Source organism: Colias eurytheme, chromosome 2 (genome assembly GCF_061535395.1).
Source record: "Colias eurytheme isolate Ceu_HAF_F1 chromosome 2, ilColEury1 Martin Lab GWU primary, whole genome shotgun sequence".
Lineage (NCBI taxonomy): Eukaryota > Metazoa > Arthropoda > Insecta > Lepidoptera > Pieridae > Colias > Colias eurytheme.
Window position 1 is genome coordinate 3,976,027 of NC_142981.1, and position 20,438 is coordinate 3,996,464.

At 31.7% G+C, this 20,438-nt stretch overlaps 1 protein-coding gene across 1 annotated transcript; it reads left to right on the top strand.

Moving 5' to 3' along the window:
• Positions 1 to 3,193: 3,193 nt before the first annotated feature.
• On the top strand, positions 3,194 to 19,048 carry LOC149910208 (ras-related and estrogen-regulated growth inhibitor-like protein A). The gene is made up of 7 exons (XM_090111391.1): positions 3,194 to 3,386; positions 11,822 to 11,915; positions 12,866 to 12,922; positions 13,017 to 13,117; positions 14,840 to 15,034; positions 16,706 to 16,883; positions 17,157 to 19,048. Exons 2-7 carry the CDS (start codon positions 11,843 to 11,845, stop codon positions 17,255 to 17,257), a joined length of 705 nt encoding a protein of 234 aa, XP_089967517.1. The 5' UTR covers positions 3,194 to 3,386; positions 11,822 to 11,842; the 3' UTR covers positions 17,258 to 19,048.
• The last annotated feature ends 1,390 nt before the right edge of the window (positions 19,049 to 20,438 follow it).

Genomic DNA, 20,438 nt, shown 5'->3' on the forward strand with positions numbered 1-20,438 from the left:
TGTTAATTATACATTGGAAGCACAGTCAATAATAATAAAAAATTGAATCCATAGTTCAATCATCTATTGTTGCTTTCATGGAATTATCAATCTATAAAATGTATTTCAGGTTTATCTACACGTGCCTCGAAGAACGTGACAGACTTTCAGGAATCTTTCCAGTAATCGAGTCACAAATCACAGTATTACTTTAGTAGCGAGGTGGTAGCGTTCTCGTTTTGTATACTTACAGTCAATAACTGAATGTGGATATCCGGGGCAATAAGGCTCCACCCTGAGGGCATCACGCAATCTCCGTGCTTTTCATTACGACATCTATGTCAATTTATCGTTATTGGCCACTCTTACGTTAATTTAGCCAGACTCGGTTACCGACACAATCTATTACGAAAAAGAAAGCAGGGCGGGCAGGAATTTAGGCTATTCATGCTGATATCGAATAGGTTTTCCGTATTTATGGTTGCTACCGAACATAAGAATAGACTATATTTATCCAGAATTTTGTAACGGCTTTCCTACTTTTTACATCCTATTTAGAATTTGTACAAAAAAAAATATAACTTTTAGATAGTTTGACTTGATATAAATCAAAAATGTATCCTCTTTTGTGATTAAACTTTCTTTTCCTGTTTCTATTAACGTTTTATTTTATAAAGGCTTATTTATCAAATTAATTAATTTTACTGTTAAATTTTATTACAATGTATTTCAACCATATCACACTAAAACTCACAATTTTAACGAGTAGGTAATAATTGTTTGCTTTTGATAATTATATCAAACATTATAAAGCTCTAAAACCGGATACATTAAAATAAATACTTCTTTAATCATCATCAAAAACACATACAATAAAACATTTAAAAACAAATCATATTTTATATGCTTAATAAAATCTGTAACATGCTAAGCGAAGTAGAGCGTAATGCAGTATTATATTTTACACATGTGTTAACCTTGGAACAGTGCAAATATCTCCAAGTATACAAACTCACGTGGTGCAAATATCTCCAAGTATACAACCGAGCACCACAAGTTTGTTTCCAAATAATATAAAATAATTCACAAGATTCTAGGAATAATAATGGATTTGAAAGCGAAAAACATTGCACATCTAAATGCTCTCTATCACTCAAGATTCAAATACTAAATATCAACTTTATTGTATTACCCAGAATTTCTAATGCAGCATATTTAACTAGTCTGCTTAAATATGTCTTTATAAAAATTAAAAAGGGTAGGTATTCATAGTTTCAAGTTGTCTTTCAGACATCGGTACCATCCACCCTTAGAATTTATTTAGTTAATGAGAAAAATACAACCAAAATAAAGATGAGCGAGAGCTACATGTTTAAATTCTATAATTAATAACGTTAATTCATTTTTTAATTTCAATTCATAATTACGAGGGGGTGTGTCACCAACACCTCCATGTAATTAACGATACTTTCCTCCGATTAATTTTCTGTGACACAAAATGTATGGGCAATTTATCCAAAAAATTACATATCAAAAAGCCAATAAGAGTTAACAAATGGGCATTGAACATGATCACAGTTACATTCAACGTGGAGGAATAGTTATGTAAGCGAAATGATAATCTCTCCGAATGGCTAGACTAGCACGTGGCCACGTGACCAATCACTCCTGCCTCTCATTAGCCTGCCAGCTCACTTGAGCGAACACAAGACTTTTGTTTTCGAAATATCTGCTTAAACGTGCTTAATTAATTTAATGTCTCTACAATGTAGCAACAATGAATGTTTATATTGTTATTTTTTGGCGATGAACGTGTTGCTAAGGTTGTAATGATAATTACATATTTTAAATATGGAATATTGCTATAATATGACTGAACTGGTATTCATAACATAACAGGTTTATGGAAATCCTTATTTTAGAAACATGTTTTATAAGAATAAAATAATAAAAAATCGTACCTACAAGAGTCAATTCATTTATTTATTTAATCGTTATTAATTTTTTCACTTGTTTATAACAAACAAATTCAGTACACAGATGAATTAGCAATAAGCTGGTTACGCCCTAGCATAGGGCGGCATTTTTGAAGAGCAGTTCATCTATATTTTATTTAATAGTTTTGTAGAATTAAATTTTTTTCAACAGAATAAATTACGAAAATATAATTTTGAGGATTACAATGTTAACATAAAATAATATTAAAAGAAAAATTATGTTATTTATCATCATCCTTATAAAATAATGTAGGAAACCTTCAGATGCACAGGCTAAAATAAAATTCAATTGTATGTATAACACTCGAGGATTCATTTTACACGTTAGCAAAGCTATATCCTGTCAAGCTTTCCATACAAGGGATCAGCGCCTTTATAGAGCTACAATTATGTAAATAATATATCAAGATATATTTTGTGACATTATGGAGCATACAATTTGATTAATAGGAACGGCTCTTAAATGTGATAGTTTACTGAGCACGTGTATAGCGAATTTTATACTGAAATAAGGTATTTTTTTCCTACTGTTGAACTGTACAATTTATATTTTATCTACAAGCTACCTGATATTAATTATTAAAGAAATGTAATTTATATACCCCACAGGTCAATGATTTCTTATTTCTTTCAATACAGTTTCCTTGAATACACTCTTTTCTCATTTTAAGGATTCATTTACCTTTTTTCTGTAACTTTGTTATGTTTACATTGGCTGATATTATATTCACTTACACTAAGTAGCTGTAATATCTTATAATAGTTATAGTTATAATTAAAAGAATGTCAATGTTAATAGGCAAATAAAAATTAATAAAATGAGAACTCTTCGTTTTAAGCCATATATGCACGGGATGAAAATGTTACAAGAAATATATAAAGATAACATATTAGAACATAACCACTTATTAGAACAGCAAAGTTTTTAGACCAAAGCCCTAATTCTGAATGAAACATGCCATACAAGGCGTTGTAAGCGAGCCTGGATTATGAGAAAGTCGGCCATCAAACAGTCAGATTGAAAGAATCTGGTCAGTTGTCTCACGATGCATGCAAATCAGAGATCAACGCTCCCATTGTGTCGGAGAAGGTAGTGACAGAGAAAATTAGGCTCCGGATTCCACTGATATTTTTGTGTATGAAAATCTCTTGAAAGCGACTGAAACAAGCTACGATACGTATATATAGGGATGCACGGCTGCGCGCCGCCCAGTCGTTCCGAAACATTCGAAGCTGAGGTGCGCGTGTTTTCTGCGGCTATAACAATCCCCTTATTGCATCAAGACTTGTTGCTTATAAACAATATTCAGTGCTTATTCAAACTATACGTGTGTTGTGCTGAAGCTGTTCAATTGTTTGTGCGTTTTAAGGCTATTTACGCTCCAGTCACATAAACTTTACATTATACAGGTGAGTTTTCATTCACTAAAATATTATGTAAATACTGGTCTAACAGCTCTTGCTGGTCAATTCAGACAGGCTGAAATGGATGTACACTTGTATAAGGAAACATTTTATTAATTTTCTTTAATATTTGAAATAAATAAAGTGTGTAATGAAATATTAGCTGTTAAACCAATTATATAGAGCTATTTTTAATTAATAAGCAAAAATGGCAAGCATTATTTTTCGGTTTACAATTTTTATAAATTAGAAAAATTATGAGAAAAATGCCAAAATGTGTAATTTTTTATCTCAACATAGATCTACGACTCATCCGAGTTGAACGAGTAGCATAAACAATGTTTGTCTAAAACAGAACGGCTATTATTAAAACTTTGTATAATAGTTTTTACTCTAATGTAGGTAATATGCGTAACATACTTGAAACAATCAGTTAAACAAATCAATAAACTTAATTATAGCAATTTATTGCAAATATTTTGTATAATTTTACTTTCATTATTATATCATGCATAATTAAATAACAACGTCATAAAATGCATAGTTGGAAATTAATCATAAGAGACAAGTCTAGGTATTTATTCGTTAGCAACGTGGCCAGAACTGCTCAATGAAATGTATAATTACGTTGGGGATATTTGAAAATCGATTATATTTATTTGTCATATAAACGAATCATGGACATCTGGAAAGCACATCGATTTCCGTGTGTGGCGGAAAATTTTGTCCAAATATACGCTGACGTTCTCATAGCAAATTAACACGGGGAGTAATTTTCCAAATTTCCAGCATTATATAACATTTATATTTACCAAAGTCCAAGCTTTTGCTCACTAAAAGGAGTTTTTCCCGGAATAAGTAATTAAAATTTTCATTTAACGTAAATAATGCTACCAAGGCTTTTGAGGTTTTTTACATTATTATATTAGTTTTTATGCAAGATATATATTTTTTTTCATAGCTTCATGTTTCATGTTTTATTTTTAGCTTCATGTTTTTTATTCATAGCTTCCAAACTTGTCCATAAAACGTTTATACATCTAATACAATTGTTGTTGAAAACTAAAATGACACGCGTATATAATATTGGTATAAGTAATAGGTATGTGCAATGTGCATTAATCTCCATAAATATGGAACCGTGCACCTAAATTCATTTTTCCCGCTTTTATTTTTGATCCAAGCTAAAACAGGAACTAATTAGTTTTATACTAGGTTACCGTGTTTAAAGTTTATTAAATGAGCTGAGCTGAGCGGAAGGGAACTTCATTTGCGTGCCTGGATACAGTGTAATTAATCGTAGGCAAAGTTATCCTTTAAACTATTTAAACTGGGTATTCGTTTTGCATCCATCTTAAGAACTTCCTAAATGAAGTATCAAAAGATAACATTACAATTACCTAAATTTATATTAAAAAATATAAACCAACCAGCGAACGAAGATAATCTAACTGAAACCGAATAAAATCTACAAAACCTCACTGAAATTTACGTGATATCACTGAATTAAATACCTTTGAAGGGATAGTAGGTACTCAAAAATTGTAAAGAATAAAAATAAATCTTCTATTAAAATTATTGTCTCTAATTGATATTTATTATAAAAAGCATCTACGCGACGCTTTTCAGAAATATAAGGTTATACAATCTTTGTAAATTATTTAGATTTTCATACTTATTAAATTAATGTCTACTAATTAATAATTTATCATGGATGAATGTTAACCTATGTTAGCTTTATTATTAATTCATAAGTTTCAAGACGGGAAAACGTGAGCTATGTTTAATCCAATGATAATAATCAACTCCCACGTTAACCAAATTGTTGAAATCTGTCTTCCTTTCAGAGCTTATTAAACACTTCGCTCAAATCCTTTGAGTGGAGTTTGTTTATATTATATTAAAACTAGCATTCCGCCCGCGGCTTCGCCCGCGCAGTCAAAGAAAAACCCGCATAGTTCCCGTTCCCGTGGGATTTCCGGGATAAAACCTATCCTATAACATAGGGACATAGGTCCCGGGGTAAAAAGTAGCCTATGTCCTTTCTCGGGTATCAAAATATCTTTATACCAAATTTCATGCAAATTGGTTCATTAAGGCGTGATTGAGTAACAGACAGACAGACAGAGTTACTTTCGCATTTATAATATTAGTATGGATATGTAGTTTTATTTTACATATATGTAAAATTATTAATATAGACCAGAAACATATGAAGATTGAGATAATCTAAGCTTTGCAAAGTTCTATATTATTTCAATTACAATATTTTATCGATCGGAATTTTCGTACGATTTATTTATTTAGAGAACAAGCATGTCTTCCATTTTTTGAATAAAGTAACTATCTGAAATAATTCCCTTCATCAATAAATGAAAGAAAAGCTACGAAATATCATACGTATTACATTTTTCTCGTTACGCGAATGGGCAGACGCTTGACCGCAAAAGCACCTCATTGTCTAACGTAATTTAATACGATGAAAGCAGTGTATTATATAATTTAGTTACATATGGTTTTATTATCTTCTATATGGATATTTCTCTACAAAAGAAATGAAATGAAATGTTATTTTTTTGATATAAATATTGATGATAATTTGTAGGTATTCAGTAGAAATTCTCCCTAAAACTAAAGCATTTAAGCGTAACAGTTGTTGATATTTATTTAATTATCTACAGTTTAGTGTATAAATACAAAAGTTCAAAATGATCATCCTACGCCAGATTTTATCTTATTAGTTGCATCCCACTCAATGTGACTCTTAACTCTGTTGTACTCTTGGCGAACTGAGAACTGTTAAGAACTGTTCAAACTAATAGAAAGACTAATATAGTCTTTTGTGTTGTATGTAATGCACATTACATGTACAACACATTATTTATGCATATGCACAAATTATTTATGTATTTTCACAAAAGAAAATTAGAAAATAATACATCTAATGATTTAATATAATTGTAAGTTACGTTGTAGAGGTAGAGTTATACCGCAACAGTTCAAATTAGATTACAACTTCGCTTATTTGTGATTTATCAGGAATTTAATTGCTGTGGTTGATTAATGGTTCTATCACAGAGCTTATAGCCGGATGAACGTTCATCAGTCGGTTCACGACGCAGTTACAGTATGCAAACAATCGCTTGATGGCTCGGGAACTCTAAACGCCCCCAGCAGCATAAAAGCGCGCACGTACACCCGGAGCGAGCCATTTGCGAGTATTACGATCGCTAACTAGATTTATTACCGATCCATCGGAAGTGTTCCATGTAGCCTATAGGTATAACAAGCCACGTCTCGTTTATTGCTTTCATATCTCGCATTGAAATGATCGTATATTAAGTAGCTTCCGTGACGTGACATAAAATATACAATGATTAATGGATTATCTATTAGATTGTATAAATAAACGTCTATCTGTCTATAATCTTACACTGTTATCCAGAAATTTCTTATAATTGATGTACCTATGTAGAATTTCTAGGTAATCATAATGATAGTATTTTACTTAGTTTTTCTTTTGACCGCTCGTAGGTACTTGAAGTCAGAGAGTTCTAGTTCAAATAGGTTAAAAACAATATGATGAGGTATCTGCCTTTATGAGTTATTACGTTCCGTGAGCGTATTGTTTCAAAGTACTGAAATTCTTTGAAATTAAATATTTTTAAAGTCTTCAATTTTCACTCAGCTTTGTTCTTTCTGCACAGATATTAGATACATTTAATTTCTAGAATTTCTTAGACAGAGCAGTGAAGATTAGGAACTTTTTCTATAACAGTAGAGCGGTAATTACTGTAGTCATAGATCAGTGGTTTCCTTTTTTATTTCTTTTGAAAGAAATAAGCTCCCGCTTAAATACGTCAGCTATTTGTTATTTTCATCCATCAAGAATCCACAAAATTCAATTTCCGCTAGCAAATGATCTGATGAAAACCATGTTTACTGTTGCTCGCGTAAAGAGATTATTTCTGTGATAGAGTGTAAAATTTTTGCATACTGCACTATTATTAACAAGTGAACTATGTTACTGAGAGAATAAAATGAAACAATATTTCACATACAAAATCACAAGTAATGAGCCCGAACTCCGAAACTACTTTCAATAATACTCTCAATAACTACTATCAAGAAAAACTTTCAATTATTAATTTAACTAATAAGATCTGCAGATCATATTATTTATAGCCATCCCGACTCAGGAACTGAACTTAGCTATTAAAAATATAGGCATAGAAGATTACTTTTTAATTTAATAATATAGATTGTTTATCTCAGTGGTTATGAACTTCGCCAATAAAAATAGTGCTCTGAAAAAATAAACGTATGGATTAATTCAGTGCCGCAATGAACGGAGTTTTCCAATCAATTATCGATAGCCATGTTATCAAGCCGGCACCTGCTATACCGTACTTGACAGTTCATTAACTTTTAATCATAGCAGTCTCGTCGAAAACCTTCGATATTATTGGCAAGGCATATATTATTGAAACCATGGATAACATGGCCACTCGGAGCAAAAAGCTTCGCAAACTTTTTCAATTTTTCAGAATAAAAATGTAAGAAATTGGAATCAAAGGTTAATCGTTCTTTTTTAATAAATAATTTTTCATTCTTTATTTATCCTAAACCTTTGAAGGTACGAAATGTTTTTGCATATATCAATCAAAAGTAAGATTAAACGATTCGCAAACCATTGAAGTAAACTATGGCAGATGTTTATACTTTATATGTCAACATTTGACGACAAAACATTGCAAATTATACATTGATCTAGAGAAATAGGTTTATTATCTTAGTAAATAGGTGAAGGACAAGCTAAATCAGTAGTAAAATACAAGTACAGTAATACATCTATATTGTTACCACTGTGTAAAGTAAAAAATAAAATATACTGTAAAGAAATTGATATAAATTCATACAACGTTTATTTCATATCTGATAATGACAATATTTATATGAAATTGATATAATTTTGTGTTTGTGAATGGTTATATTTTTTACAATAATTAATTCAGGTTAAAAACTTCTTAAATCTACCGTTAAAACTTCAAGAGATTTATTTAAATTGCCCTAACAATTTCATGATAGGGAAAATGGAAAAAACGCAGCTGCTTACGTAAGAAATACCCACATAGCATAATTTCCAATAATACTTTTGACCAAGTAACTACAACTGTAAATAGGTAAATATATTTCAAAGCAGGACCTTCCATTGTTCAATATGTTTACAAAAGTTTTGTAAACTATGACAAAGCGCACCTTGCTATTTACGTTCCCTCGAAAATAATAGGTCAAGAACAATTAAAATTACATTATTAGATCAAGGATTTAAATCGTATAGTGAACTTACATTAATCATTTTATCTACACGAAGCATGAACATCCAACAGAAAACAATGATAATAAAATTTTGTTGTACAGTTATGTCTGTATGTAATAGTATCTTTGGATGAATTTAACTGGTAATCCTATATCAACAAGCTTGCAAATCCTTTTATAAAAGAAACGCAAACAAACTAAAAATATATGAGTGCATTTAGAGTTCAATAAGCTCGATCAAGTAAACTAGGGGTCATTTACTTTAAGGCAGATATGTTTGAGTGGCGTTTGATTATCATATGTCACGTTATTTGGAGCTTTTTTCTTTCATACAATAAATTTTTAAAAGAAAAAATTTCCAATAATTATGTGTATATTTAAACGTGAAACTTTTTTAGAAATGTATATAAGAAATGTCGAATTAGATAGTTACAAGTGCGTCAAAATAAGTTTTAATTTATTTTAATTATCTATAATATTTCTCATTAAAGTATGATTTACATTTTATGTAGAGCTTTGAGGGACTGGAATCAGACTTATTGATCGATATTGGATTGACAGTCGTCAAATGCTTACGCACTAATTAAATAGGATCAATCTCAACGAATTGCTTAAGTATATTTATTAATATTATTTTCTTTTTTATCGTTACCGTAAATTTATTGTATATTTCGCAGTCGAGGCTATATACGCGATAAACAAAACCCCTTAATTTGAAATAGTCCATTATAAAATTTAAATTACCATTTCAATGTTTCAAATCATAAAACAAATATAAATCACAAATGTTTATTCTATGGAACAATCCATTCTCAAGGCAAGTGCGTCCTCCAATCACTGCCAGTGTCGATTCCGTAATATTCCAAGACCTTGAAGTATATCCTTGAGGACATGGGAGTAAATCTACGGAGGGATTTGTTACGTAGGTCTTGACCTTCGAATTTTCCAGCCGCCTTGAATCGATAGGATATTAGATATTGTAACAATTTATGTATTTAATCAATTAACAGAGAGAAAGTTATCGTTAACTATATTATGTGTAATTTAAAATTATGTCGGCTTCGAAGTATGATCTTTATGGCGTTGGATAACTTGGTCGAATACTAATGAACTTTTTCTAGTATTTGTTTGGAGTTTTTAATCGCAGATAATTTTCTAGGATGTAAATATTATTTGGTTTGAAATGACTGACTAGATTCAAACGTATTCCACCGTTCACTAATTTAGCTCGTGCTTACGTAGAAAAGCCGCTTGTTTATGATTTAACGGTGCCTACCGCACACGTCAGTAACATTTTGAAGTTCAATGTTTGTGCATCCCGTCCCACCCGTTTAGTCTGTTCCAAAGCAGTTCACCCACGCTCTCTCGTTTGGCACTACGCTGATGTAACTTCCATTAACCAAAGAAGATTATTCGGATTCCCTAGTACCCATTTTGTCTTCCCACATTCATGACCTTTGAAGTTTGTTTCCGGTTACATTTTACCCTCATACTTTATTTTCAAATATATAAAAATTCTGCGCGCTTGGCGGTGTTTTCTTTTAATAGAGACAGGTGTATATAAAGTGGCATAATAAAACTGATTATCATAAATCCATCGCTATATGATAAAGTTTATTACTAAAACACAATGCGCAGTAACTAAATTTGCATTTTGCCTTACAAAAAATGAATACTGCGTCACATTCACGGCAAAGTTTTTGGCAACACTCAGGTTTTTTCAGCGACAGGACTATTATTATTTGGCGCCAAACATAAATAAAATCTTCGGCTGGTGTCGCGACGTTCACGAAAAATTGCGGTTTAGTGTCAAGCCGACATTTTCACACGTAATAACTTCCGATTGTTGAACACGCATATACATTTCATGCTACCACTTTTGTAAATATTCAGGCATACTTCAATCTTTTATATAATACGTACCTAATAAATTAAATAAAGTACGTACCCGTAATAATATATTATATTTCATAACAAAATAATGTTATTAATCATATTATTTTCTTCCCATTTTACTTATAAGCTTTCAACAACATTCGACTATCAAGATATTTTCAGTTGTCAGAATGTAAATCTATTTTAAATTTAAAAAGTATTCAAACAATAGTTATTCTCGGATTTTTGTATCATTCATAATTTGTGTAACCCTGAGGACGGACAAGAGGAGTTAAGGTTGCAAAGTGAGGTTATGGAATGTTTTGTATGTGTCAAAAACATGTCTCTAGGGTTATTCAACTAGGCGGGCGGGGAATGCTGACGCGAATCTTCAAAATCTTTCTAAAAATACTGAACATGCCTCATTACTTGTGTAACGTTATTATTGTACGATTTAGTGATAAATCAAAGCAACGTTGTATGTGTATTTTCACACGTACACTAATACTGATTTATAGCTTTAAATATATTTCATATGAGATAATAAACGATTGCGAGATTGTATATTTATTTTAGTTTTATGTAAAGATACTAAACATGCGTCATTATTGTAGTAGTAAGATCGATATAATATAACAGAGGATAATACTCACAAACACTTTAATTTTTTCCAAGAATATTTGCTGGTGCATACTTTATCTATGAATGAGGGATTACATAAATAGAGCTTTTATGTTTTGTTTTTGTTTTGACCGACTGAAGTGTGCGTATTAAACAGTCTTATTTTAAAAAAGGAATCCTCTGACGTACTTATGAGTCGTGCGTAGGTATAAAACCGTCATGTTTGGGTTGTGGCTTGGCTGTGGCTAATGAATGAAAGGAATATGCCACTCGCAGGCAAGAAACTGCGATACTTGGACCGTATTCAAGATAATAAGTAGGTAATTAAAATTGTGATGTTATGAAAATAAGTAACGAAAATAACTAGTAAAAGCAGCGGAATTTTTATGGCCGCATCAAAGTGAACGCAAAACTAGGCTCGCAAAGAATTTATTAATTTACATTGCTATAAAACCTATATATACCTTGAAAGTGTTGATACAATAAATTGTCTTCGTAATTAATTTGTTGTTGGCTTTAAAGAAAAATGTACTAGAGAGTGCTACTTAGATTACATTTCAGAAATTGACGGTGGTGTAAAAATGTGTTGAATATTATGTAAGTAACAATAGTTTCCATTGTTTCAGCTGCGTAATATATTTCAAGCCATGAGGGACGAACGAACAAGTCCTTCGCGTGTTCGCATCGCTGTCATAGGAAGCTCGAGAGTTGGCAAATCAGGTAAGTAACGTTACAACATCAACATGTTAAGTCCAAAATAAATTTAAATTGGGATAATCGACTATAATACTCTCTAACAATGCAGTCTGATAAAAATTGATCGAATGCATAAGAGCTTTTTCGACAATAAAAGTGAGTGCAAATGCGTGCATTAACCTGTCGACCGTCCTTTGTGTGAACACTTTACCGCAGACAATTTAATCTTGCAAAATAAAACAATATTAAATGGCTAGAGAAAGCGTATCATAAAATCAAAATATATCTTGTAAAAATATTTATATGACACACAAAAATGACACAAGATCATAACGCTTGATAACTGTAATAATAAAAGAAAATTCTTTTTCTAACCTAAATTTTTGAGAGAACGTATCATTATTCAGGTTCTACAATCTGAAAATACTTAACCTACTTTTATTTGACGTAATTTGAAACTTATATTATTAAGATAACAAAATCTGTCCACATGGCTTCTTTAATTTTATACGTAAAAATAAAATTTTGAAAAGTTCAGATTCGCACTTTGATATCTTTGTCCCATTTTGGTGCGTTACTTTTTCTGAAAGTTATTTACTATTGACATTTACATTAAAGTTCATAAGGATTAAAGCAGTCATTGCCATTCTGAAAAAATCGAATTAGGTTCGTGTTATACAACAGGAATTAGGCCTTGGACTATAAATTTTCAGCGAAGTATTACATAAACTCAGTCGTAATTTCAGTGACCTATTACTGTGTGATGTAATCCACATGAAAACTTTATTTTCTTAGATAACAATCCACTATCACTTATCCATTTGGATGCCCACAAAAGCCACTGTAAAATTCCTACAAACTCGGTCACCTAAATGAAGGTTAGGTACCTAATGTTTTCAATAAATTTCCTTTGTTGCTCTAGCATTGCCAACGGCTTTATCAAATTTATTAATAATTTTCCTGTTTTCTTGCAGCTCTCATCGTGAGGTATCTCACTCGGAGATATATCGGGGAATATCACTCAAACACAGGTATGGTATTTATCACATAAAATAACGTCTAAATATAAAATAGTATTATTCCTGACGAATTGGTTGGTTCTATCTGGTAATTTTTCTTTTTCAGATTTACTCTATAGGCAGACTGTGCCCATAAATGGAACACCAATAGAATTAGAAGTGATCGATGTTTCCGGATCCAATCCTGACAAGATTCCCACAGAACAGGTAAAATTATATCTCACGCACAAATTGAATTTTTCATATCTCATATTATTGCATTCATGTATTTCAGAGTAGTTCAAGCATGTAGGTTAATGCAGTACGTTTCGAAATCTTATTTACAACTCAATATTACTCACCTTCACGATCAGAATGAACTCTCCGAATGACCTTTGCTTCTCTAAACAGATCTGTTAATAAATCACTGAAAGATTAAGGATGTTAGAGATTTATTTAAAAATAAAAACATATTTCGAGGTTATTTTTTTATAGTCTAGGTAGCGCCGGCGTTACCCTTCACGATAATAGCTATTAACTATGACTGTTACATCCGCCCTTTATATTACAATATTCTTAAAGCGGTGTGTCTACTAGCCATTGTAAATGTAGCTGATTAATAAAATATTTGATCTACACTGATATTAAGAAAGCATGCAGGCTGACGCCTGACCGATCCGAAAATAATACAGTCTAGCAATATACTTCTTAATTTATTGCTTACAGTTAAAAATCTATTTGGGTGTTACTGTTCGAATTCTCTTTCGCTGTCAAGTCACATCTGGATAACATTAAAACAAAATCAATTGACCCTTCCGCAAACAAATATTGCGAGTGTCTGAAATGGTTTAATGTGCTGGTAAATGGGTTAATCGTCGCGAATATAATACGAGAAGCATGAGATGTGGCTCTAGTCGCTCCAGTGACCCGTAGAATATGAGTCAGACTGTTTACACTGCTACATTATTAATTGTACCTCACCTCGACTGCCAAATGTCTGCGTTGACGTACAATACAATTTAAGACTTTCAGTTCTTGAACTTTATTGAAATAAGCGACATATGCAGTGTTGACGTGGAAAGTTTTAGTCAATATGATTTACAATTAATGCATAAATATAAAATACTGAAAGCGGAGGCTACACACAAGGCTATAGCAACAATCGATATGAAGCTTTTTGTTACATGTAGGCGGGCGAAATATGAAACATCAAGGTAGTGAATAGTGATAGACAAGAACACTTATGACGGCTAGGCTTTCAATCGATACTCAACAAAAGATAAACTACATATATCTTCCAAGGGCGTTGTAACTTTATTTATCTGTATGTAATATGTGGATAGTATTTTAATTTGTTAACCTAAAATTAGTATAACATCGAAATAGTATAATTAAACTCTATATTTTCCAACGCTGTAAAATTATTAAACAAACCTCGCGATATAATTTTTCAGTTTTACTATTTACCTTTGTCTCGACGCACCTATTTAATAAGAAATGCCGAGACATAGAGATAAGCATTTAAGAAATGTTGAATGAAAACCATCGCGACGTGAAGTGGGTGCGCTCGAATATCGTTGTCTAATTTTGTACTGGAATGTTGGCTACGAGACTTTAATTAATCATAAATACTCGTCTCTGTACTTTTTTGCCCGTCTGTATCTTATTTTCTTAGCGCTGTAATTAGATTTTCTGCCACAACATATTTAGGAGGGAAGTAAGAAATATTTTTTCATTTATCTGTATTCGCCTGTTAATGTTAGACCACAGATTTAGAGCTAGGTAAATTTATTATGCAGTGAACCGACAGTACTATATTATATGATCTTATGTAATATTCATAAATAAGTTTTAATCGTTTACAATTTACATTTATTCGTTACCCCGCATTTATTTTACTGTTTCCTTGTTTAAATAACGGCTTTGAAAAATAGGAACTTTTTTTTCCAGATTCAATGGGCCGATGCATGTCTGCTGGTATATTCAGTCACAGATAGAAGTAGCTTTGAATATGCGACTGAAGTACTGAATCTTTTGAAGAAACCTACCCACCACGGCAGTCCTGCACATGGGCCTGGCACTACAACATCTGGCATGCCTTTAGCTCTTTTAGGAAACAAAACGGATTTGGATCACCTAAGACAGGTAAGTTAACTGAAGTTTAACATACTTATAGAAATTAATCCCTTAAGTGTGACAGCACTATGTCTACGATTGTTATAACTTTAATGCTTTTATCTATGTATCAGTGTATGTCATGTTGGTGATCCTTAATGAAATAAATAAATAAGTGGATAAGCCTTATTCTAAGATTTTGTTATGGTAGGTTTCTTATGAATGAGTGTTTTTTTTTTAATATTCCGTCATAATACAACAATAATATGAATTCGCCCATATTTTGCAATGTTAGTATAAAATTATAAACGTATATACAGGGTGTCCCACTTTTGGTATACTAAGCGCGAAGGAACTTGTAGTTTTGCATACACTGATCACGTAAAAAATACTTTAAAAAAAAATTACGTCCAAAATTTTTTGCTAAATTTTTCCTGAAAATCCATGTTTTCTTCTCTAGCTTCGCGCAGCCGGCATATACCGCTTCTCTTATATGAGCATTTTATCTATGAAAACATAATCTTAAACGATAGCTCACGTGCTGGGGGCAAAGTTGGGCGGCTCGCTTGTTATGGGTGTACACATAGAGTTTTAAGAATTCATCTATTTGAAAAAAAAATGCGTCTGGAATTTTTTAATTATTTTTTACGTACTCAGCGTATGCAAAACTATAACCTCCTTTGAGCTTAGTATACCAACAGTGGGACACCCTGTATATGAATTGAAAAGTGGCATTTGCGTAGACATGCAAAGATTTTTCTAACAATAGACCATCTTAACTATTCAGATTTGAATACGACTATTGTGAAAGTATACATGCGAAGTCTTACGGACAGCTTTTTAATAATACAAAATGTTAAGAACAACTACAATAGCATAGGTACTCTTCACGTAAACTTATTGTTGAAAATAACTGTAATTTTATTGTCATTAATGGAAATGTTATTTTCTGTACAATCTGTCTGTCTGTAGTTTAGGTAATTATTTCTTTTATTGAATCATGACGGACCCAGACAGCTTATCTGCAATTCTATCTAATACTTATTAAACAAATTTCTTTCTTTCTTAACTTTCGCGAACTTAATCAGCTTTGTTTGAGACAGATATCTACTAAAAGTTGAAGATTTATTTGAGAACTTTGGTATTGACTTATTGAGCATATTATTTGTTTGAAGAAACAAACATTGGGTTCGCATCTTATATTTTAAAATGGTATTGATCTTATACGCTTTTAAAATATGAACTCTTTGTGTGTCCCTTAACGTTCACTATTATTGCACTTGCAAGTCATCGTGACACGATCTAAGCAAATGTATCGTAAAGTATCGCATAAAATGAAGGAAATTATTCCCACACAAAAGCTATAAGCAAATCCGATTCTGAGTCTGGATGAGTCAACGTCTCGCTTGGCAACTCTAAAGGATTTAACCTTATTCATTCTGCCGGTTCTCGGAATGAACCAACATTACGCATACAATGCAAGAGTAGTTAACTTTGTAATATGAATTCATAATTTAACAGAAGTAATAATATGAAGAGAAACGCACTCAAAATACGTAAATACGCATAAATTCCTGATGCTTTAACACTAGTCGGAGGATGGGAAAAAAACATCGAAACTGTAATATGGATGCTTAAAGAACAGTAGTAGCACAGATAATATAATACTATAGTAGTAGTCAATAAAAACTTTATTTTCAGGTGCCAACAAAAGAAGGGCAAGCGGTGAGCGCTGCAGCTGGAGCATCGTTCAGCGAAGCGAGCGTGGCCGACAATTCCGGTGACCTCTACCGATGTATGGACAGACTGCTCTCTGAAGTACGCACTCCACAGCGCACTCGAAAATTCTCCGTCACTAAGATGCTCGGCTCATTAATAGGTAATTATTTTTACGAAAGATTTTCATTTTTAGTTTTTATGGAGTTGCATTTAAGTTCACTCAAGCAAATAAAAATACTTGTAAGTATTTCAATTTATCCGGACATTAAAAACACGTAGACATGACACATAGGTACATGTAGGTTGTTAATTTGATAAATCCTTATGAACTAATTTTGAAACTCAAAAATCCAATTCGACACTTAAAACCACTGTTAATTTTCTATAAACATAACTAACGAACATGATTATTAACTATTATTCTACTTTCCAGGCGGCGCAACGAATAACAACCAAGCCACCCGCGGCTCGGTGGTGGCCTGCCCGCGCGTGCCCACGCCGTCGCGGCCACCGCTCGCCGCCGCCGCGCCCTGACCAACACCGCAGCCGGCGCGACTGAGCTGAGTGCCCTCCGGCAGCTTGCCTGCCACGAGCCAGCCAGACGATCCCAAGAAATAAACACCCGACGGCTACATCTGGTACCTGAGCTTGCATTCACGGCGGATATTTCCTAGAGACGTGTGAAGACAATTGACAAACAAACATTGATGTTTAAAGACATTTTGCAAATAATGAATGAAATTTGCAAAAGCTGCGATTCGGGTACCAGATTGTCCATTGATTAAAAATATAATTCCCAGACTTTACAGGCGAAAGCCTTGCCGCCTAGATATAATTTAGATGATAAGCGACTTATAGTGAGTATAAAGTGTTGGTGCATTTTTTAAGCTTTAATGATGCTTGAAATACTGCACATTGTGCTTTTTAGTTATTGTAAATATCGTTTGAGTGTATAGAGTTTGACAATAATTTTAATAGTTTGAGTCATCACGAATAAAGTTACCTGATTTAAATTACGTATATGTGCCAAAGGTTATAAAATATCACAAGTGGATAATTTCTCACATACGTGTATTACTATATCTATGTGGACATTGCTATCTTGATGTTGATAAAGCTTAATCCTACTTAGTATTATTATAATTCAATTAATAGTCGCTTGGTGTTTACAACGCATTAAGGAAACACTCACATTTATTATGTAAAACAAATTAATGACCGATCTTTATATGTATTATGTATTTTATGTTATTATACAAAAAATACAGATACAGATATAAATGTTATAGTTATTAGTTAGTTAAATTTAGATAGTATATTAATTGTGAATGAAGATTATCGATCAATGGCCTAAACAATGTATGTATATCTGATTATAACATTCTGATATTAGTTGGCCTTTATCGTTTAGGAGTCAATATATAAATTCATAATTTTTTATTGAGATAATGTTAGACACTCGTGGACCCTAAGCAAAAGAGATTGTAAAAACAAATTAAACTTTACGATAAAATAATACCTATACCTATATAAAAAATACTTTAAAACGTTTATAAATTTTTGTTTGATTTCTTCTTATTTTTACGAAACATTAATTTAGTTTCTCTGACCAATAAATTCTTTAGTTGGTGATTTGTTAAATATTTCTAAAACAAAGTTATATCCAATTATTAAATACGTATTGGAGAGGTCATTGTAAAATGTCAAAGTTATATAATTGTTACATAAATATATTATTCAATGTTCGTAGTGATGCTACCGCAAGTTTAAATCATGTAATAAAAAGAAATAAACAATTAATATAATAGAAAATGATACATGTTATTATGAATGGAATATGTAGGTAAATGTATAACAATTATGTGTTACATAAATTATATAGTCATTGTCTAGTCATTAGGTATAGGCTGTGAAAAGACATTTGGATGTAAATGGAAGCAGATGAATGAAAAAAAAATGTATGAAAAACTTTGTGATGACGTAACAGATTGAAGTAAATTGAGAATTTGAGAAGGTTGCAAGTTGCAAGGTACAAACAAAAAGTTCTTGAGTCTCATATATTTTCTTATAAACCTACTTTTTATTTTTCTATAAAAACATATTATTTCTAGCTTCCAATCCAAATATCTAACCAAATATATTTTTATTGTAATTCATACACGTTGATATTGGAACCAAAGATATTGTAAAATGTAAAGCATGGAATTGTTTAAATGTAAGTATGTAATTGTAAAGAATTGAAGAAAAGGAACTGATTGAGTTAAGATGTAAATAATTTTTTAACTATTAATAAGGAATAAAGTTTAATAAACGAATTGTGCAAGATTTTGCTTTTTATTTTTTTTACTCTCAACTATTTACATACCTACCAAGTACCAATTAAAGAATAATACATAGTAATATTTTTTTGAACGAGTCTGCTGAATAAATGACCGCGTTCGTGCTTTAAATTTAAAGCTTACATTTTTTATTTTCGGGCTCTCTTTTTATTTTGGATATAAAAAGAGAGCCCAAATCATTTGTCCGAGTATTTTAGGTTGAAATCTAATTTATTAAGTAAATGACACTGGTTCGCAGTTTGTAGCATATTTTACCGTCTTTTCTTTCTATAATATTCAGTTAAGTGCAATATTCCATAATTATTTTCGTCACAAATTTCTCACAAGGCTTGTTTCTTCCTGTAGACTATAATACAATTATTGAACACTGTAATAAAATTATAATTATTATATATTTTGTAACCTGCAGGCATAATGCAAAATAATACAACATGCAAACTGTTGAAAAGATCCAATTTCTCTAGTAAACATTAGTACCTAAAAGCCATCATATAGATGCTCACGTAGATTACAGGTAGGTAGTAGGAACGTATAAGTATCAATTATCATGTATTATATACAGTGTATTTTTTATATTTTCATTGAACGCAAATCTTCAACGTGTATTTTAAGAATCAACAAAATTACATTTGTATTTCCCCAATCATAAAACAGTTCCCAATACAAATATCAACAAGTCAAAATGTTCGAGATAAAGCTCGTTGTGTTGATTTACAGTGGTGTTTGTGCGTTTAACCCACTTGTAGTTACTGAATAAAATATCGAAATAGAATAAGGCACAGTTCTAAATAATAAATTGCTCAATAACTTGTTTTATTGTTTACATATCAAACAAAACATAAAAATGGGCACGTCTATCGTAATAAGTTTTAGTTTAACACGCTTTTGTCTCGACGCACAAATTTATGGAAAGTCACATATAGTATAAGCATTTTATCGGAATAATTTTCAAAGCCATGCTGTAAATATAGTAGTATAATTTAGCTTTTCTGTATTTAATTCATGAGTCATTGAAAAAGGAGAATGAGTAGATACCTAATAAAAAATCGAAATAAAACATAAGAACCATAATTTCAAAAAACCAACATTTAATTTCTTTAAAGGTACAGGAACGCAGAAAAAATAAGCCCGTTGATGCTGTCCACATTTTTTATGATTATTTTTTTTATTGTTTTATTGAACTTTTGATATGAATAATACATCAGATGATGTGAATACTTATCACTGACTATCCAATAGATATTAAAAACAAATTCGGCATGCGTCCTACGCTTTGCGACCTGCCAAATAAATCACAATCGCATCTCCGAACAATGGCCGCGAGATCAGAGGGGTGCGCGCCCCATCTGCGTCGCCCGATCGATCTATGGACCGCT